General features: G+C 38.7%; 1 protein-coding gene across 2 annotated transcripts in view; it reads right to left on the minus strand.

Annotated features, from left to right (window-relative positions):
* Nucleotides 1–2,325: 2,325 nt before the first annotated feature.
* The window catches only part of slc12a2 (solute carrier family 12 member 2), a 50,526-nt gene continuing 29,800 nt past the window's right edge, over nt 2,326–23,051 (minus strand). Inside the window, exons 14-27 of one of the 2 annotated variants that reach the window (XM_046375129.1) lie at nt 22,526–22,681; nt 21,949–22,048; nt 20,467–20,578; nt 19,393–19,533; nt 17,946–18,052; nt 16,676–16,755; nt 15,841–15,984; nt 14,185–14,232; nt 12,331–12,453; nt 11,295–11,406; nt 8,559–8,645; nt 6,522–6,657; nt 6,155–6,222; nt 2,326–4,542 (exon numbers count right to left, since the gene is read on the minus strand). In XM_046375129.1, coding sequence (XP_046231085.1) covers nt 4,407–4,542; nt 6,155–6,222; nt 6,522–6,657; nt 8,559–8,645; nt 11,295–11,406; nt 12,331–12,453; nt 14,185–14,232; nt 15,841–15,984; nt 16,676–16,755; nt 17,946–18,052; nt 19,393–19,533; nt 20,467–20,578; nt 21,949–22,048; nt 22,526–22,681 — 1,550 coding nt within the window. In that variant the 3' untranslated portion in view covers nt 2,326–4,406. The remainder of the gene's footprint in view (nt 4,543–6,154; nt 6,223–6,521; nt 6,658–8,558; nt 8,646–11,294; nt 11,407–12,330; nt 12,454–14,184; nt 14,233–15,840; nt 15,985–16,675; nt 16,756–17,945; nt 18,053–19,392; nt 19,534–20,466; nt 20,579–21,948; nt 22,049–22,525; nt 22,682–23,051) is intronic. The other variant, XM_046375130.1, reaches the window with a different exon arrangement.

Below are 23,051 nucleotides of genomic sequence, written 5' to 3' on the forward strand. Positions count from 1 at the left end.
ACAGACTCAAAAAGAGAGAAAAAAAAGACACAATTTGCTAAAATCAAAAGGTAACAAAATAATAAAGGAAAAAAAATCAACATGCAAATTAACTTACAAGCAAAACCAATATATTTAAGACAAAAAGCAGAGAAAATTTCTAAACTAAAATAAATATCCTCTCCATGTTGAAATTCCACCTAATTATTCCTCTCCCTTAATTTATGTCATCAGACTAATAAGTTTATTTACAAGTTAGTTAACGTTTCCAAGTGTGGACAAGGTTGACCAGTTCATCAGATCATCGCTGGTCGACACATGAGATAGGAACTGGAGAGGAATGCGGCTTTGGCAGAAAATACATACAACAATTAGGACATGTCACATGATGACACGGTGGCTGACATGAGGTGACGTTTGGTTTCATCAGCAGAGCACAGTAGTATCGTCAGGCTGACAGGCTTTAGAATCTGTACCAGGATGTGAATGAAGAAAACAACACAAACACCAGTATTTGGTTGGAAATGTGATGGGGCTTTTTGTTTCACCTAATGTGACATCAAAGATCCACTCCAGCTGAGACTGATACATTTATATATGGGTGTATACATAGGCATATATATATGTTCTGTACTATACAAATATAGAGTAACCCGTGTTCTTATTTGTTATGCTGTTGCTCTGTAACAGTAAATGTGAAGGATTGCTTCACAGCAAAACATTTGAACAAACTTTAAAAATACAGTCATTCATTTTGTTACATTACACTATAAGTTATCACTATTAACAGTGTCCCCACGTAGATGTCATGTTGATTCTGAGAAAGAAAAAAAAAAAAGAATTTCCCCTCGGGGATAAATGAAGGAACTCTGATTCTGATGTCACGATCTTCCTTTAGTTCACCAAAGTTTTGAAACCTGTGCTGTTCAAAATGCCTACCGACAAAATGACAAATTATACGATATATGATGCAAATTGTCATAGTATATTCTTTTAGCAGTTGCTGTACAAGAAATCAATGTACATTGATTTATACATTTTGTTTTAGATGTCAGTCAAACTGTAACTTAGGAATGCTACCGACTACAGTGATTTAGTGTTGCATTTTCATAAAGTCTGCTTACCATCAAGAAACAGATTTGGAAAAAAAAAAAACGCCAAAATCAAAACAGCAGAGGAGCAGTGGAGATACCTTGACTTTTAGTCCATTGCTTGGGTCAGATAAACTTAATTTTGTCATTTTTTTACAGTACACAACACACAGTACATACATTTACTGATCCCTTTGGTTTGTTGAAAACTGAAGGAAGGATCTCCGTCTGCTTGCATCATGTCTAACACACGAACGGGAGTGAGGGGGGCTCTTCAAGTTCTGGGTCAGTTCGGGTCAACCGTGTTTTGGATGTGGTTTAATTACGCTCTGGTCTATTTTGGATTTGGTCTGTTCTTTTGAAAAGCTATATATATATATATGTGCCATGTTTGGGAGGGTTTTTCATAGTTCTGAATCCTGACCCAAAGACCTCTGCTTACACTAACAATGAACTACGAAGATATTGTGGCATTTTAACTTAACCAGGGATAGTCCTACAAAGATAGTCCTACAAAGTTTATAGTTTCTCACCCAGTACATGCTTTGCTTTGTATATAAAATACACTTGTGACCATGAGAGTGTATATAGTTAATGTGGATATACTGAATGCTTATATACACTCATAAAAGCACAGAGTGATGAGCTATAGGATGCTGCTATACAACACAATGAAGCTGACACACAGTACACTGCACTGTGCTAACTGCAATCTATGCAGGAAACAAATCATAAACATGAGAACGGAAAACCAAAGGACCGACCAGCTCCTAGCGGTAGTGTTCATATTATACAGTACATTCAACTAACCTAAGCATCGTGTCACATTCCTGTTGAATTGCATCCAGTGATAGATATGAAGGGGAACAAAGGACAAGAACATGAAAGTAACAAACTAAAGACTAAACCTGCCTCTTTCAGGGGGGGAAACAGGAAGTGAAACACATTATAAACAAAGAACCCTGTTTTATTCCATTGGTTTTGTGGCAGTTTTTAATATTAATAATGGGATAATTCACAATTAGCTGTGCAGTTATTTATTTTTTATTTTTTTGATGACCTTTCAACAAACATCCTGCTTATTCTATTCTATGACTCTGTCTTATATATTTCAGGGGAGTGCACTCCAATAGATACACAGGCACTACTTAAGCCAACCATAAGGTGTGGTCAGACTGAACACAAATTTTTGGCTATGTTATCCATGCAAATTTGACTTAGCTGTTTCAACAGTCCATGATTTAGGATGAGCATGTTTTTTTTTTTGTAAATTTATGTATTTATTTTGGGGAGCATGTTAAGGATCGCAACTCACTCAAATTTTTGCCGTCCAGTGTGATTTTTTTTCTTTTATTAGATATAGCAGCACTTACACATTTTAATTTGCATTCAGTCTCAACACTCCTTTAGAGAAAATGTAACTTCACTCCAACAAGAACAGTTGGGTCAGAGCTGTGTAGTTAAGTAAATATAATATGGCAAAGTCAACATTCTCTATAATCTTGTTAGGGGAACACAGCTGACCTGTTTAGAATCAGTTTTTAAAACTCTGACATGGTCTATATATGGCTTTTCTTGGAGCCATGGTACCCTCATAAGCCTACATGCCAGTTTTCTTGTAGGAAAGAATTAATGTAAAGGAAAGGAACATGGCTTAAGCACTCTTTAGATGAACTGAGGCAAGTAGATCCTTTCATATGAAGGAACGATGGACTTTTATTACAAGAACATATGCTACAGGTCATATGCATAGAGGTTTATCTTCACTCAGCCTTTCCACATTCCAACGTCACATTCTTCCTGCCAGCAAATGCCTTTCAGTTTTAAGCTTGCGTGTTGCTCACTCTCTGCGCCCGTTTAGGCTTTCAGGGAATAGGAGACCAGTAGTCCATCATACACTCAGACACAGAAGCAACTAGATAGGTGGCCTAACTCGTGACTGACGTGGTTATCACACTGGCAGAGTTGCAATCTGTACACTGATCACTTCAGCAGTAACACGTAGGCCTACAGTAAGCACTGTCACAGACTAATGCAGGTGGGCTATGGGAAGAAAGCCGAGACGCATATACAGTACAAAAGACAGTTGTGCTGAAATGCTCCTCCTAACATGTAACTAATGGATACCTATCTACATTTACCCACAAACCGTCCAGCCAGTATGGCTTATAAGAGAAAAGGAACTCATGACAATTGATAATTCTAGCATTAAGGCAAGGTTTTAACTAGCTTGTTGGGTTGAGCTGTTTCTTTTCAGGCAAAGAACCGTAACACATGGACAGGAAAACAGTTTAAAGAAATAATTTAGTCAATCAGCAGCTACATGGGAGAGACAGTCTTTCCACCTGACAAGGCTGATGGAAAACTTACGTTCACATCTTTTCTGACAAACAGCAAGATCTTAAATTTAAGACCCATGTAATCATTTTTTAGGCAAAATGCCTAAAAAAATAACTTGTGTCTCGTGTCAAGTAGCTGAGTGAATATTCCACAGCTTTAAAACGGAAGACTCAAAAGTGAATAAAGAAATGACAGAAAATAAACACACTGATTAGGGTCAAGGAGAGAGAAAAAGGCAAAGTTTTTATGCAATCAAGTGGATGCCCTTCACAAGTTCATGCAATCCACTTGCATAAATACAATGCTTCAACTAGGAAAAAAAAAAATCACATTTAAAACCCAATGAAACTATTATAATCAATATATACTAATATTACAGGTAATATTGTTATTCTAGATAGAGATTATAATTATTTAATCTGATTGAACTGGAAGGCACATCCATAAGGCTTTAGACGGTGTTGCAAAGCTTTCTGCATGGTTCTCTCCCAATATTTAAGGAAAACAACAGGTGATTATTGCTGCATCACAAACACAATAACTGGTCCAGTTAACAAGTATGACATCAAAGATATTCCATGTCATGAGAACATTGTGGACATGGTGCACAACTGCTTTGGAGCCTGAGAGAAATCAACTTTGACAAAAAAAAAAAAAAAAAAATCATGATGAAATGAAAAGAAACTAGAGCTACAAGAGAAAAATTCAGACATCTGGGAATAAATAGAAAGAGGGAGCAGCGTGGTCAACCTTACAACCACCCTCCACCCCAACCCTTACATTCCTCCATCACTTTTACACATCTCACCCAATACCACCCCCTTCAACTTTATTCAGATTACCATCATTGTTTCCATCAGTGGCTGTGTTTTCTACCGTCTCTGGAGTGTATGTGGTGCACCTCTGGGTTTGGACTGGAACTGGGATGTGTATGTGGGTCTTCTCCCAGAAGCAGAAGTGGATGTGACACTTAAACACTTTGATTTTCTTGTGTATTTAAGAGTAGAAAGTGAGGACACTCTGGTGGTTGCCGCGCACCAGGAGGATGGGTGGCAGGTCCTTAGACAGGGCCTCCAGCCAGGCCATGTACAGAGCGCTGGACACTGCCCCCTTCCTGGCCAATGGCAGACTCCTGCAAAGAGAAAGAGGGAAAAAAGAAAAAGAGAAGGCAATAATTAGTGGGGGCCATCCATCCATTTTCTATACCGCTTATCCGTCAGGGTCGCGGGGGAGCTGGAGCCTATCCCAGCTGACTACGGGCGAGAGGCGGGGTTCACCCTAGACTGGTCGCCAGTCAATCGCAGGGCCAACACACAAAGACAGACAACCACACACTCACACCTAGAGGCAATTTAGAGTAGCCAATTAACCTAATGTGCATGTTTTTGGGATTGTGGGAGGAAGCCGGAGAACCCGGAGAAAACCCACGCAGGTACAGGGAGAACATGCAAACTCCACATAGAAGGGCCCAGACCGGGATTTGAACCTATGAGGCGACAGTGCTAACCACTGCACCACCGTGCCTCCCTAGTGGGGGCCATTTTCATTTGAATTCACTTAAACTAGTAACAATATGATACCAGAGCTTCAGTACTGATATCAAACTAATACTTTTTTGATACCTTAGAGAATTTGATAAGCTTCTCTAAAACCCCAAAACAGCTATAAAATGTTTACCATGTGTCAGTACAAGAAGAACTTAAACTGATTAAATTTTACATAAATAAAACAAAAGACACAACAATATGCATGGAATCATTAATTAGACAGACAGACAGACAGACAGACAAACAGACGTACAGACATATATAATCAGCACAGTTTTAACACCCAAGACACCCAAGATTAGTGTCAACAATTCAGTATGTGACCAAATGTGAAACGAAATGTGAAAGAAAACATTATGATGTCACAATGAAGATATTTTGGATATAAAATGTCATCACGTCGCCATTTTATCCTATTAGACATTGTTTGAAATTTTGTCATTATTAGTGCATGAAATCTTGAAGCACCACCAAGTGTACTGAGAAAAGACTGCTGGCCAATTCACAATGAGTTCAGTATCTTTTTAAACATGTCAAAGAAAAGTATGCGACCTGACAGAATTTGACACTGTGCTGAAGAGCTAACAGCAGCACAGTGTCCTATTTTTTTAAGAGTCACTGGATATTCAAAAGGTTTCCGCTCTGTAATGATTCCTGTCTCTAAGAGCGCTCATCCAGCTGAAAACAAGTTATTTAGACCAGTTGCTTTTACATCAGTTGAGATCGAACGGCTTGAGAAGTGCATAGCGTGTATGCTGAAAAAGCAAATTACACAGAAAATCTCCACTGAAGGAGGACAGACTAATATAAACTTATTTATTCAAAGCATACCGACATCTTTGTGGTTGCTTCCTAAGCACGTGAAATCTGTTTGTTGCCATGTATTTCCATTTCCATGTGCAGTTACATCTTATGCAACATGTTCATCTGTCTTTCAAACATCCTTGCCCAAAGTCTTTACCCAAATTGGAGCAAAAAAGTCTTTTCCTGGAGACGTACTCTAACTATAACCATAACTTCCCTAACCCAAACCTCACCTTAAACCAAGTCTTGTCCCTAAAGTTCAATCATTTATGTTATGGGGACCTGCATTTTGTCCCAATAAAGAAGGTGAGTTTCCACGTGTAACTGTGTAAACAGATTTTTGTCCCCACAGTGTAAGTAAAACATGTACACACACACACACACACAGCTTACATGACGATGAGGTTGGCTGTGCTTGAGTGCTCCTTCAGCAGTTCGTTGAGTCTGATCTGGCGATTAGTCTGAAGAGCAAAACAAAGAGATTCAAACATTCAGGTATCAGCTTACCAGATATCTATCAAGTTGTTGCAATGCTTGACTCGGAGAGAGCAGTCCAGCTCACAGCGCCACACTAAGGCTTACACGGAACTTTTTCCACACTAACTGTTTATAGAACATGTTAAAATTATGCAAGCTGCACTGATTTAGTGAAGCATACACTTCCCTGGCTTTTTCTTGTGCAGCAAAGGTACTGAATGATATAACAAAAATGACAATACAAAGAAAGATACTGAGTAACAGTGATTAGCAGTATGCCAACCTTGGCGCGATACAACTCCAGTTCGTTGTCAGTGATCCTCCAGGGTTCGCTGTTTTTCAGCCTTTCAGCTGCATCCTGCTCCATGTCATCTTCCTTCAGGCGATACGGCTCAATCATCTCCTCAAATGCTGACACGCTGCACAACAACAACAACAGCTTCATGATTATACCGCTTATGCAAGCCAGGAAACACCATCACAAAGAACGAAGAAAAAAAAGGCTTGATTTCTTTTGCTTTTGTTTGAAAATGTGACTTCAGTTGTATTTTTGTGGTTTTCGTCTTTGTTTCTATCAATTATGGCAATCCTCAGGTCAAGGAGCACAAACAAAGTTATTTTTTTTGACAAATTATCACTACAAGCGGAAAGGGGTGTACCTGAAATATTGCTAATGTGTACAACTACAATTAGTTGTTACTACAGTAGTTCAAAGTTGAAGCAGAATGTTGTTCTGTAAACTGTGATGTTTACAAGTGGCAGTTTGGATAATATCTTTACTGTTCTCCTTTTTTTCTCTTCTAAGGGAAGGAGGTGGAGGGTATATGGCAAATTAACTTGTATTTATACAGGGCTTTTAAGTGCCTCTTAACACAATGAGGATGAATGAATAAAATAATAAATAAATAAATAAAAGTTTCTCCAATTAATACATCTAAGTGTAAAGGATTATAAGTAGTGATTACTTGAATCTACTCAAGTAAAAGTAGGCTGCACTAAAACCAATCCAAAAAAACCTCAAAACTCAAGTAAATGGCTGTTTGGGAAAGTATCGGCTTCATAGCAAAATACACAGTATGCACATATTGTAAAGACCTAACCTTTCCAACCTGTCTGTTTGTTTCTGACTCCTGTTTTAGTGATGCAATAATGTTCCCATGTTGGCAGATCTCAAGTATTAATTTGTTGAGTGTAACATTATTAATAATATTAATGACAGAATAATCCTTTAAGGAAAAAGACAAAAATACTATCATGGATGCACATTACCAAAAGTTATGTAGAAATATCTAGAATATCAGTCATCAAATCATGCTGATTTTTCTAATCATTATCTGTTCAAAGAACAGTGAATTCTAAACTCGTTTGTCAGTATTGTCTTTACACAAACAGACCACATGAGGGCAGCAGTGATTCACCCTTCCTCTGGCCACAGACTACTCCGTCTATTAATTCATGCAGGCTAATGATTGATGTGAAACATTAAATATTCATATAGTAAATATACAACTATATATTCTATTGATTTTTATGTCAATTATAATTTTATTAAAGCAAAATGGGTTATATAAGAAAATAAAATCCTTTTTTCAAATTTGGGTGTTCTTATAACAGTTTCAGCATTCATCTTTATCAGTTACACACTCTGGAGACATGATAAGCGTGCTTGGACACTTTTACAACAGAATGCATGGACCAATCACCACGAAGCTTTAATAGAAGTTCTGTTGAAACCTATGTAGTAGTGTGTAGCGTCCACAAAAGTACCAATTTTTTTTCATTCTGCAGTTTTGTTTCAATTGAAACTTTCACATAGTTCAATTTTACCAGGTAGGATTTTAATGTGAATTATCTTCAGGGAGTAATGAATTCAATGACAGTTGCTCAAAAGCAGTAGAACAAATGACAAAGTAAAAACATGGTGGCGACATGACTTGTTGAACAATAAAATTGATGGACATCGTGCTAAATTTGACCTGCTCAAATTGGAAAGTGTCATGAGATAACTTTTGTTGTGAATTGGCGCTATATAAATAAACTGAATTGAATTGAATTGAATTAAACTCTAGTTATTATATAGCACAGGTCATCTCACCCCACGCAATATTTTTTATTTATTCATGATCTGTTTATTAATGCTTGTCTTTATCTAGTCTGCTGTTGTCTGAAAATTTCTATCAAGTGTTGCATGTCCAGAAGAATATGCATGACGACTAAAAAAAGTGATTTTAACCAGATAGAAATGGCGGGAAAAACTGTGAAAACATGACCGAGCTGGTGGAAAACTGTTGCTCTGAGAAGCTGACTGAAGAAGACTTACTGTTCCTTCTTGGGCTTGGTGTTTATGTCTCCCAGCACAGTGATGTCTGAGAAGTCTATCCTGAACTTGCTCAGCAGAGTGGCCATCCTGCACAGGAAAAAAAAAAACAAAAAAAAACAATAACCTTTGGGATAAATACCGGAAACCAGCTGCAAGACATTTTCAACGGAAGGAGCTGTGGACAGAGACAGGAGCCTCTGACTGAGTCATCCTGAAGGCCAGGAAGTTGCTTTAAATAGCTCTGTTTGAACATGTTTCTGGGAGGGTGGAGGCAGGTAAGGCAGGCTTTACCAGGAGCACTGAGGCATTCTGTACATGAGAGTCATTTCCTTCAGCTCTAACTTCAAAGAAACCAAGAGCTTGGAAGCATTATCTGTCACAAATGGATAGCTTTTGTTTTCGGACTGTTGTCATGTTAGCGGTTTCAAACGTGAAAAGCCAATAAAAAATAAACTCTTGCGCTGTTCTGATCAATATTCAGTCAAATCACAATATGCAATATGAAAAATGTTACGTGTAGTGAAGAAAATAAAGAAAATTGGTTTTTACGGTGCTTATTTTTACAGTCCAGACTCTGGGGGCTAACCAACTGGTTTTTCAGAATCAGAATCAGAATTGCTTTATTTATCCCCGAAGGGAAATTCTTTTTCGTACAGACATTGTACTTGCAGTATTCCCGACCAAGAAAGAAAAGTGAAAGGCATAAAAATAGGATAAACAAAACAAGATAAGTATAAATCAAAAATCTAGGGGTATTTACTTTTCTATTTACTTTCACTAAAATCATAGGCAGAAAGCCGTTTTAAGGGAAGCTAAAGAGACATATTTTTCTCAAAGGTTGGTGGGGACAAACACAGAGCTAAGCAAGAGTGAATACTGGGCTCACAAATGTAAATTCTCACTTCATACGGTGATAAAATGTCCAGTGTGCATGACTGTGAGCTTTAAAAACAAAAAAACAATCAATTCAACATACATGGATCAATCTGAAGAACTTGTGGAGACTACATTGTACAAAATGCACCTATACAATCAAACTGTGGACTCTGGATCAACGCAGGCTTGACAGGGAAACAAGTTTCAGATACCTGTTGAAACAGCCAGTTTGTAGTAAACAAACACAAAGAGGATTTCAAAGTGCCGTGTGCTTGCACACAGACATAAAAGGCTCAGCTGCTAGAACCAAGCTAATTTTATCCAACAAAAGGATGTAGGAGGCAGCTGTAGGGGACAATAAGAGACAAAGAGTGTGAGTATGTGTGTGAGATAATGTATGTGTGGCAAGGAGGCAGCAGCGGGTGAGAGAAGCATTTGAGCTGAAAAAAAGGTTGATGCACATGTACATAATATTGGAAATATTATGTCCTTGTAATTCAACATAATATGAAAGATTATGTGAAACAAGTTTCTTGGTTTTCTTTCAAAGATGCACAGAAGAATATGGTTATCAATAGTATCGTTTAAGTCTGTTTTTGTACAGGTAAAACAAACAAAACGCAGCCATGCTAGCTGTTTCCCCCTGCTTCCATTCTTAATGCTAAGCTAGGCTAATCATGTCCTGTTTACTGTACATCAATATCAGCACTCTTACAGCACTGTACGAAAGAAAGCAATTTCTATAAACACTGGCATTTACTTTAATATTAAAACTTAAATATGGAAAACTTAAGTCTGAGAGTCAAAGCGAAAGATGGAAGTAAAAGCTCAGCAAAGTAAGATGACTAACAGAGTAATGAAACGGATGAGAAAAGCTTCTCCCCACAACAAGGCAACAATTTACTAATTACCCATTTTCATAATTCTCGAGTCAAAATGTTGTACTTCTATCTCCAGGCAGACAACAGTCTCAGTTCATCACACCATCAAAATGGATTCGCCCAAATAACTACACATTCTCAGTAAACATTTAATTGTCGTTATTTCGCGGCGTTGCAGCGTTTTCCCATATGCGGCGAGTTTCTGTATTTGCAGCGTGGTTGTACTTGATGGCCACCGTACAATATGGAGGTGATTTACAGCCACTCTTACAAGGACAATAACACCAGGCGCAGGAAGACATTGCCGGCAGGAAGTGGGGAAAGGTGAAGAGAGCGGTTTGGTATCAGTTGGACCCTGAATATTTTCATGTCTCCCTCAGCAAATTGAAGATTTATTTTAGACCAAAACAGAAATGACTGTGGAAGGACAAACCAAGATGGTTTCGGTGAGTTGTATTAACGTCGTCAGACCATCGTTTTCACGCGAACAAAGCGGTACGACGGGACAGGACGGGCTGGGGCGAGCTGGTTGCAACATTAAGTGGATATCGGTGCAGCACAAGTGCAGCACAGTCTTCGGTCTAACATCGGCCTTGTTGTTTCTTTACATTCTGTTTACAAATTTAGTTAATTTTTTTCAATTTTCAATTCTTTTAAACTAAATAACAGACCATATCTTATGTTGCACCTAACAACCAATGAAAATGAATATATCAGACAAGAACAGGATAATCAGAACCTACACAGAGCAATTAACTCCTCGTATAGCAATAACAGTGATAATAATAATAATAATAATGATTACCATCTTTAACGATTATTACTATTATTAATAGTAGTACTGGTGGTATTTGTAGTATTTTTTGAGGTAAGTAAGCAGTCAGTGGTAAAAGTACTCATACTAATTAATGTTATAACGTACCTGAGTTAAGCTTGATTGAACTGGACATAGTGGATAGGAAGAACATGCAGTACTTACGCTCGTCTGTCGTGATCAATCCTGTTGATCTTTCCTCCAATGAAGACACGGATCTTGCAGTCTTTCCACCTCTTCTTATTGGTCAGCAGGTAGGGGATCAACAGGGTCAGACCTGAAGACGTATAGCGCTCCTGTTATACATGTGCTGAGACGCAGCAGATGGATTTCCACGGGTAAACAACAAGGAAAATAACAACTTCAAAGTGACGTGAGGACTTGTTTTCACATGCTTTATGTGGAAAACATTTCAAATGGAAATCTTTCAGATATCATGACATCACACTTTCACTGCAGGATAAATGACTTGTCATCCAAAAGTCGTCCCATGTCACAGTGTCATGCCTCTGGCCTTGTTCACTTGTTTACACAGTGCTGGACTGACAGATACCACCCATACAAAAAAAAAAAAATAATAATAATAAAAAAATCAAATCATATAAACATATTGGATTTGTCAGCTCCATTGACTAACACATCGCTGACTAAGTTGATGGATTGATTTTTATTTCTCTGTAGTCTGGACTATAAATTCAGGGGTCCCTGCTGACAGTGATCTACTAAATATTACTGATATGGTTGTGTGAACACACATGTCTCTGTCCATATCTTTTTAATATGTTTATGTGGTCTTAAACATTCAAAAGAATAACCTGTGTACTGTATTTTTAAGACACCGAGCTTTTCCGAAACACATTTCTATTCTTCGTTTCATTTTATTTGCTGAATTATGAGCGGCATGGTCATAATCACTATACAAGATACAGAAGTCATGATGAAGTCAGTGTCTCACACTACTTGTTTTTTCATTTTGTGGCTTTTATATATCTTATTATATATATTTAAATAAAGATACAGATTTAAAATACATACCAACAGAATTATTTCACTTTGGCAACAAAAAGCTGATGCCTGGTTGCCCACACTTGCCCAAACATACAAGCTGTGATGTCAGTTAACAGTAATAGATGTTATTTCTTTTTCTTGCTTCTCACGCAGTAGAGACTAGCTCACTACCATTCACAACATGGTGACTGACCTCCATCATCAAACAGCCACCAGACGTCCACTGTGCCCTTCCCTTGTTTCTTCTGGAACTGCTGGCTGGCCTCCATCAACCTCTGGTCAGACACATTCAGTGGGACAGTCGGACTCTTCTTATCTGCAAGGACAGTCGCCAAACACACACACACACACACACACACATACAAACATACATCAGAGGACAAATGACATCAACACAACAGCATCAAACTGGAATTACAATCACTGATCAGCCTGTTCGGGGTCCTGAGTGGAATAGCGACCAAACAATCAGGTGGGAAAACTGTGTGTAACTGGGATGTGTCAGTCATGGTGTGATGGACTCTGTGGACTATGAACTGTAGGATAGTGTTGAGCCTGAAACTAAAAAGACAAACTGCCAAACCTCAGCACTGCAGCTGTGATCAGCGTTTCCTCTGTATTGATTGATTGATTTGTAGAGAAGAATTGTGGATTTTGGAGCTGTCAGATCTGAGGGGGTTAAACACCCCAGCAGTTTTGCTTGCTGTAATAAATGTCGGATTACCAAAAAAATGACCAATATGTTTGAAAATCATTTTTCAAAGCATCAAATGAGGGGAAAGTCAAAGACAATCTTTTCTGGCATCGAATCAGCGCGTCACCAAATTTGATCTGAATTTGAGTTACATACCAGCTTGTCTCAAATCCTCCAGAGAGAAAAAAAAATGAAATGTCAGATACAAAATGTCAGAAATCAGCGGAACAACACCAAATCCTGACATTTGTGATGGATTAATTTTTGGCTGAAGTAAATGGACAATATCATTAAAATGGACATACACTATATGGACAACAAAGTATTGGGACATTTCACCATTACACCAACAGATACTTTAATGAGCTAACGTTCTAAAAACATTGACTGCTTTGCAACTATAACAGTTTCCACTTTTCTGGAAAGGTTTTCCGCAAGATTTTGCTGTGTTTCCGTGGGAATTTTTTGCCCATTCATGCAGTAGAGCATCAGTGAGGCCAGGAACTGATGTTGGACCAAAAGACTTTGCTCTCAATGTCCCTTCATTGGAAGTTAAGGGGCCTAGCCCAAGTGCTGAAAAGCAGCGCCATCTCAATACTTTTGTCTACATAGTGTATGTGAGTCACGTGGTCAGTCATCTGTCATCTGACTAGGTGAGCTCAAGTACACAACAATATCTACTGTATCAAATGTTTGCTCAAATAAATTGGTAAAATCTGTAAGTTTATTGAAGGTGGGTTTTTTTTTAATGATTTTTAGAATGAACTGTTGATTTGTTTAATGTGCACAGAGAAAACACTATCAATACTAACAACAGCAAACAAACAGGAAGAGAAGCTGTGGGAGGAGTTAGCTGCACAGAGCTGGAAACGTAAAAACAGAGCAGTTTTCATCCTGGAAAAGAAAGCTGCAGACAAACTGTCACCTCCAGAGAGACGAGAAGCAGCAGGCAAGACACTTTGGAGGAAATGGAAATGTTGGCTCACACTTACAACATTAAATACTCTTAAAGGCACTATCACACACAGCACAGCGTCAGAGACTGGGCTTGAGCTACAAGCTGGAGACTGTTAACAGACAGCAGGAGGAAGAGGGAAAAGACTAAATGTTAGTCCCCAAAACCAAATAGCCTGAAACACAGGACAGACAGGCAGAGACACAAGACAGAGACAGGAGGGTGCGGGACGCTATGTTCATACACCGTGAAGAATGAGGTGATGAAAAGAGAAAGGGAAGCAAGAAGAAAGGGAAGTATTACTTAAGAGGAAAGAAAGACAAGAGAGTAAGATATTAAACAGAGCACAGAGCGCAAGAGAAAGGATTTAAGGGAACCCAGTAAAGTGGATCTCCTGCCTTTTTTCAACAGGGGCTGAGTTGTAGCTTTGCCATCATCATCGTCATCTGGGAAATGTGAGACAAAAGGAGAGAAAAATAAATAAATAAATAAATCATAACTGAGGTGAAATGTTGATTTGATGTGCCATTAATCTACAACCACGGCTGCTCGGTCACGAATCAAGATGAAGTACGACAGTAAATGTACACTTAGAAAACTGCATCAAAAGTACAACAAATCAGACACACACACACACACACAGGAGAATGATGCTAGCACTGGCACTCAGCTTCATGGAAAAACATTTTCCTGAGCTCCTGAAAGTTTTCCACTGACAGGAATTGGATTTTCTGGAAATCTCACAGCTCTGACCAGAACAATAAAAGGAGTGGCTTTGAGCCAGCACTATAATTCAATCATTCTGACTCCCACTGGATGATTTTCATGATTTTTTACGCATGAATCAGTTCTAACTCTCAAAGCTGTAGTTCACTGAGACCGTGGATTCAGATGAACACGTCACACAGCGAGGAGGGCGACTCAGAAGAGAAGTAACAGGGGGAACTGGTCTTAATGATGGCTCAGCTCAGAGCTTTGGGACTAAGAGGATTACAATCATCTTCACTTTGATAACAACGTGTGCGGCACCTCAGCTGATCTCGTACAGAACAGGCATTCATAAATGTGTACTTCTACATTACAACGTGCTAACTCGTTAACATACTGCTCAAACAGAGAGCATCCAACCGGTACAGATAAATACAGGTGAGGGGGTCACACCTTAAACTCAACCCATAAGCTTTAATGTTGTATTTAGGTTAAAATGGCAACAGTGTACTGATGGAACCAGTGCAATGTTAATATATTTAGCAAGAGAACAGGTGGAAGCATTGTTCAGTTTATATGAAGAGCAAATTCCAACAGGAGCTTAACAGAAAAGAGGATATCAGTGAAGTAAAGAGCAGTCACTAACGACGCTGACAGCTACAAGTAAGACCGACCTAAGAGTCTGAATTTTTGCTAAACGTTGACAAAAAACAAACAAAAAAAACAAGTGTTTAATTTTGTGTCAGCTTAGCTCATCCTGTATTTAACTTTTCAGATGTGAATCCAGATTTGAGGCGGGAACGTTCCCACAATGTGGGAACACTTCCTGTGTTTGCTTGTGTGAGAGGAATCTGTGGACTAACAACATTGGGCCCAGTGGGACTACTCGGGTCACGAGTCACTGGGGCGACTTCCGGTCAGAGTGCGTGCGTTTTGTGTGTGTGTGTGTGTGTGTGTGTGTGTGAGAGAGAGAATAGGAGAAACTGTTGGTGGATTAAGAGGGATCTCAGAGAATGGTGTTAAACTGATTTCCTGGAAGAAAAGCCTTCCTCTCTCGTGACTTGAACTGGTGTTTGAGAAACACACTCAAACACAAACACACACACACGCACACGCACCCTAAACAATTATAGAGATGCTGTGAATGATGCATACATACCAAGGTTCCGGTGCATACATGCTTTAAGGGCTTGAATATGCCAAAAATATTAATCTAACATCACAAATGAAGTCATATCAACAGTGTCTCATCTGCTGTGACCATTAACAACATTAACATCAACTTTCATCTTGATGAAAAAATAATTAACATGAATGCAGAGACACTCATACAAAGGCTGACTGACCTTTCTGTATAGCCGGACTGTTCTGGAGGCTGGTGGCCTTGGAGGATGGCTTGGATGAATCAGCGTCAGAGTCTTTGCTGGTGTCTATGGACACAATCACATCTTTCATTCCTGATGATTTCTCCTGGGAGGACAGCAAGTCATCTGGTAGGAAAATGGAATGAGAGGACAGATGGAGAGTTGCAGGAAGAAGAGAAAACAAGGTAAGGTGAGATAGTAAATAAACTGTGGGAATCAGAAAGATTTTTTCAAAGACTGTGAGAGTGAAGACAGCATCTGTTTTGGACATGGGTTAGGCAACTGATTTAGTTTTTTCACTTCTATAAAGTTTGGGACTGAAGAGGTGTTATGAAGTGTATGTGATCTCAGTGTGAAGTCACTCATTGGTGCACACAGATCATTTTTTATATAATAATGCAATGAAATGTTGCGCCACAGAAGGCTTCTGTGAGATAGACAAACACAAGATCAAATTTTGGCAGGCTTTATTTTATCCAATAGCAGTCCATGAACAGACCTGAGCATGAGCTTGGCACATCTCTAGGGCTCAACAACTTATGTTTTTAGACCCTCTTGCCTGACAAACACTTTTATCTTTCAAATCCCACATCCAAAGTTTAGAACTTAGACTTTTTGTTAGAAATGTGTAGTCTACAAGCCCATAGAACATATATGATCCACATCTCTGCTGATTCGGGTCATGTTTGATTATCTCATACATATGGGACGTTAAAATATGGCAATATGACAAAACGTTTGTTACATATGAATATAGAAAAATTATACTGACTTCAACCATACTGCCTCTTTGTGTGTGTACTGATGTGTTTGATACCTTGTCCTTGGATATGAGACACATCCAGGCCCTCTTTCAGTCGCAGAATGACGGCACCAAACTGGAAGTCAAAGGCATCGCTGAGAGGAAGAACACAGAAACGAAAGATTCACATAAGCGGAGGACAGCCAAACAGAGACTCGAGTCACAAAGACGTGAACCATTTAAAGAGGAGGACAAATAAGAAGCACGTAACAAACGCCAGGTTCAAACAAGGTTGCAGATTAAACCTTGTAGTGTGTACATAGCTACTTGCCGGATGGAAAATTAAGGGCACATTGCTGGACGCATTAGCTCAGTTTTAATATTGTAGGGCTGAACCATCTCTGACCTAAATCCCCAAACTCATAAGTCTTCCACTCACAGTCTCACATGACTGATTTAGGGTTCAGCAGGCACACAGTATTTCACATGGACAAACACTGTACTCCTGTGTTAAGTATATACACAGTGTGTGTAATGGCACCAGTTCTTACTGTACTGTGTGTCTGTGAGGAATACTGTGATCTCTATTACAGTAATGGCTAGAGCAGCAATGGCATTTTGTACTAAACTTTAGTTTATTTCATTGAAAACATGTCTGTTAATAATTCACATACAAATGAAGCATATTATAAAATGAAAATGCCCATTAAGACAAACCTGCATTGTTACATAAAGATGAGATCTGAGTTAAAATCTTGTTTGAAAGCAGAGGTTTCAGTATATGTTGTTCTTATGTGGTACACATTCCTAAGTACATTCATCATGCTACCAAAAACTAACTGAAACCAACGAAACGCACTGTGTGTAAACTTCTCATATCTCATACAAACGTTTGAGTAGCCTATCTGGGGGGGCAAACACACTCCCAACGATCATTCAACTGACAAAATCAAACTGTGGGGAAAATAATGTGAGTCATTTTCAAAAATGTCAAACACCCTCTTTATGCTCTTCTTTGTTTTATGTCAGAGTAAACTGAAAATCTTTGATGAATCTTTGATGCTGAGTATCTCTGTCCGTAAATACTACATCAAAGAGCATGGTCTAGACCTCTCGTTATGATTTGTGATTTTTTTTTTTTTATATAAATTAATTGAAGTGAACTGTGTCCAAGTATTTCAAATTCAACTGCCTCCTCAAGCAAGATAAATGAATAAAAGAACACTGAGCTAATAACATGCTGCCTCTATTGTGTGTGTCATCCATATTACATTACTATTATATTTTCAAAGTCCAAGTTTGTGACCACTAACTTTCCATTTTCCACTCAGGCAGATCAACTTACTGGATCATACTGATGTAAGTCTCCACATTCATCATGTCACCGTCCCTCCAGTCGTTCTTGAAGCCCAGCACCAGTGTGTTTGGCTTGAGACGACCCAAGCCAACAGCCTTAGAAGAGGACAATTCACAATTCACACTTGCAATTAAATAAATTCAAAACTTTACTCATTTCTCAGATAAAAATAATAGACAGTCATTCTCTGTACCAAAATCAGATACATTGTTCCTCTATTAAAAACACATTAGTAAGCCACACAGTTGCACTGGGTGACATGTTCCTTCATAACCATGAACACAAAATAATGTTGTTTATATTGACTCATTCCACATACATAGCAGGAACCAATGAGCTTGAAGCTTAATGGTCAGAATGTATTGAGAGTATTTTCATGTGATTTGTGGGTAGTAAGGAAAACAGATTGATGCCAGTCTTATCTTTTATCTCCCTCCTGAATTATTATTTCTTTTTTCTTGAGAATCATTTACATGTATAAAAATTTCAATTTTTTATTTATTTATATAGCACCTTATACAATCAAAATTGCCTCTAGATGCTTTACAGAGACCCAGAGCCTGAACCCCCGAGCAAGCAGACAGTGGCAAGGAAAAACTCCCTTTTAACAGGAAGAAACCTTGAGCAGGACCCGGCTCGCAAGGGAGAACTATCCTGCTGATAGTCGGCCGGGTGAAGGGGCGAAAGAAACATACATGCAATAAACATCACATCAGATCAACATTACAAAGGACAAACATGACAGGTTGTTATAATTGGAATTGTTTTTAGCTGATATGTTGTTCAAGTTAGTTATATAGCACTGCACAGGGGTGCAGCAGTTAGCACTGCTGCCTCAGATCAAGAGTGTTCCAGGCTCGAGTCTGAGTCCTTCTGTGCCAAAAGATGCAAATTAGGTTAACTGGCTGCTCTACATTGCCCCTAGGCCTGAATGTGATTTACTGGCAAACAGTCTAGGGTGTACCAGGCCACTTGCCTGTTGTCAGCTGGGACAGCCCCCCCTGCATGGATAAGCAATACAGAATATAGATAGCTGTATGAAAATAACATGACTTTGATTTGACAAGTTTGAGACACTTTAAGGATATGCAGGGCCCAAAGTGCATAAAATGCATAGCCTCTTAGAAAATGAAGAGAATTATCCTCAAGCAAATTAAAATAATTTAAAACATTTCTCATTACCAAGATTTTTAAACAATGGTGAAACATGTGCCGTTGGAAGCATGTCCTTATCAAGACCAACAAATAAAGTATCAGTACACTGATCAGCACTGCTGGCTCTTTTCCTGTGTGGGTCTATAAGAGTTCAGTGCTTCTTGATGCTTCTCACTGTAGCTGTTTTATGCTCACTCAGTGATATCCTCCAGAGGAAAAGGGGCTGTAATCATTTGAAATGTTTTTCTTGGCATCACTGTCACATTTCTATTTTCCCCACCTGGAGAAGGTACTGCGTGCCCTGCCTCATGTCGTCGGCGAACACCGGCGTGTAGAAGGCCTTGCACTCCTTCTTCAGCAGCCAGCGCTGGTATCGGGCCTGGTCTGTGGCCAGGTCTTTAAGGTTCGGCCTTCTGTAGCCCTGCACCCATGCACACACACATAAATAAATTCATATATACAATTAACTGAGTTCATCCTACTGAAAAACATAAACACTCTATACATTTTCATTGTTATGCGGATGACACGCAATTATACTTATCAATGAAACCAATCAGTTATCCAAACTTCGGGCATGTCGTAAAGACATAAAAATCTGGATGACTTGCTCAGACAAAACTCAACTTATTGTGCTGGTCCCTAAACATCATAGAAACAAATTGGATCGCACTACCTTGACCGTGTGATACTTGTAGTGCCTAGAGTCTCCAAACATAGATTAGGAACCAGGAACCAGTTATCAAGCTCCTCACTTGTGGAACTATCTTCCTGTTTCAACCTGGGAGGCAGACACCCTCTGAACGTTTAAGAGTAGATTTAACACTTTCCCTTTTTTGATAAAGCTTAGGGCTGGCCATGGACCGCCAACGAGTTTCTCTCTGCTTTTCCTCTGCTTCTGTACATAGTCATGTCCCATTAACACGTTACTAACTACTCTTTTCCCAGAGTCTTTGTGCCTTCTCGTCTTGCCAGTTCTAGAAATATTTTGCTCAGGGATTTCCAATGGATGAAGATGTAGTAAGAGCAAAATATGATTTGTTGTATTGGGAGTACAAGGAGTTAAAATATATGAGAGGAAGTTTGACAGTTTTATTAGTTTCCTATTAATACCAATATCCACAATGATAAGGTTGGCTGCTGTGGATAAGTGGAGGAACATGCTGAAAATCTGTGTGAGAGCTTTTTTTTTTTTTCCAAAATCATGTGCAGTATTTAATGAAATGCTTTTTATCAGTAATATCATATTTCAGCTTCATGGAGTTTCTGAAGTGATTCAGGACAATTTGTGGGTTTTTCATAATCTCTTCATAGTCACAAATGGCAGAAGAAGAATAACAGAGTATCTGCTTACCGTGCGAACATGTCCGCAGATCATCAGGCCTACATTCTTAGTAAAGCTGTGGACCAGGTCAAGAAGAGCTGGACGAGAGTTGGGGTAACCAGTCATCACCAAACACTGGGGTCTACAGTCAGACACATTGATGTCATATTTATCATCTTGCTTTCATATCTGCAGCAGCTTTTCTTCTGAACTTCACAGTGGCCTCTAGTCTTATTATCTCAAGACAAAAATAAAACAGGAGCAGAGTAGCGCACATCAAAGCAAATATGTTAAGCACCAAAGGATTTAATGGAGGCGCTCACTTGAGTCATTCTGAAGACAACATCAGATGTTTTTAATCTCCTAGTTGGGTAGCTTCCATGGGAACAATCCAAACGCGTAATATCACTAGTATTTCCCCAAAAACATCTGTGCACCATGCACTGCATGTGCAAGCATTAACAGAACATGTAAAATGGTAGCTATATAAATGATTATCTTTTTTTTTCATGAGTGCATTTGCTATAAATTTCCATGAGGTGGTGAAACTGTACAAATAATACAAATAAAAACTGTACTAATAATACAAATAATAATTTCATAAAATAATTACAGTATTTGGTAAACATCGCTACAAACAGAGTTTGATGATTCAATACTCATCAAGAAACTAATGTTGACAATATGATCATATAAATGTACATTGTTTTACAAATGAATGATCCCTAGCAAGCCATTACACAAAACCTAGAAAATAAGTCTTTATTTTCTCATTTAATATGTAACAGTAATTGTTTTGACACAATCATTAAATAAATTTGGTGATATTATGTGTATATGTTGTGTACATTTTCCATTTCATGATACATCATACACCCATAATGGAGCAATTAATAGTGACTTCAACCACACCACCCAGCCTTTACCACAGACAAAGTTCAATATTATGCTACACAGCACAAAGTACTACACTGCTTTTTCTCTTTTTTTATTTTCGAAATGATTTGCAGCAAATTTTGTAGACAGCAATTGTGTGTCTTTACTGCAAACTATGACTGAGTTGGACACCGACTAAAAGTATGTGAGCTGTCAGTGCAGTTTGACAGTAGCCCTAACTTGATCATCTTTCATCAAATTTTGTTAACTCAGACCCAAAATCTGTAGGGCTCATTATCAAAAAAAAAAAAAGAGTGACTGAGAAGTGATTACAGCTACTTTTCAATTCAAGTCCATTTGTTTCTCATACCACTACCACATATGGTACGTAGGTTATAGCGTGATGATACTGATACTGAACTTGTTTGTGTGTCAAAACATTGCTGACTGGGTCATGTTGTAGCATGCTAACAAATGATCTGATTAGCATTGTAACATATATGGTAAAATGTCAGCACATGGAGTCACAACTACACTTTCAGTCTGATAGGAATGCTGGATATCTTCAGAAAAATGCTGCCTGCTTGAGCAGTCACGATGTTTAGTTAGTAGAGGGTGCTTCTTTGTGTTTGATACCTGAAGTTTTTGATGTGGTCCTCCACTCCACTGAGGTGCAGAGTGTGGGTCAGGGCCTGGTGGTAGGTCAGAGCCTGGGTCGATGAGCCCCAGTTAACATCTGGACGGAAGGACACATGCAGGCAGAAACACACAGTGCAGTTAGGAACTATGTTTATGTGTCGTCCTGCTGGGCCGAAGGCCATCTGACCCATGTACTTACAGGCAGTGAACTCCTTGTGTGTGTGTGTGTGTGTGTGTGTGTGTTTGTAGCTGCATGCTAAAGTGAGTGTGCACACAGGTTTGTGTGCAGAGCTGTGAGACCAGCCTTGTGTTTGAAGATTTACAAATGATGTGTGTTGGCCTAAGCATCACGTAGCAATGTGCTGTATTTTTTTGGTAACGCTAGGCTAAAATAGTCACCGCACTTCAAGAGTTTCTTTTCCTTTTTCAGTCAATTTCAAGATTTAAAGCATTTCTGAATATAATGTGCTTATTTTATCTGAAGACTAAAACTCAAACATAAAACATAACTCTGTAAACTGTTGGTCAGAACAAGAAATGTTGTCATGAACTCAATTGTACAATTGTAACTCACCTGGCTTCTTGTAGCTGACATAGATAAAGAGACCCAGAACAATGACATTGGTCAGGAGAGCAGCCCACCAGTTGATAACAAACATCACAACACAGCACAGTACAGCTCCAGCCAGAGAAACCCACATGTTGTAGTATTTGAAGCTGGGACGCCACCCTACAGCACCAATGAAAACAAGTTAAAACAAAAAAAAGGACATACAATGGCAACCAAACTCAAAGTACAGCTCACATACTGTGTTGGTATTGTAATCTTTGTAAAGTCAATAATTATTTAATTAATAGTTAAACTGAGGAAATGCACTTTATGTTAAGGTCCAACTTGTCAAAGACTTAATTAAGTAAGACCTACACTTAAAAATAATAAAAAGGTCAGATGTAACTGCCCTTCTCGACCTCCATGAAAGGAAACATTTTCTTATATTTTTTAATCATCAACATGGTCTTAATGTTTAATATTAAAATGTTCCTGTTAAAGAGCATGAATAAAGTTAAAGTTGGTTGTGTCTTGGGGTTAAAGAATGGGG

The sequence above is a fragment of the Scatophagus argus genome, chromosome 20 (assembly GCF_020382885.2).
Source record: "Scatophagus argus isolate fScaArg1 chromosome 20, fScaArg1.pri, whole genome shotgun sequence".
Lineage (NCBI taxonomy): Eukaryota > Metazoa > Chordata > Actinopteri > Scatophagidae > Scatophagus > Scatophagus argus.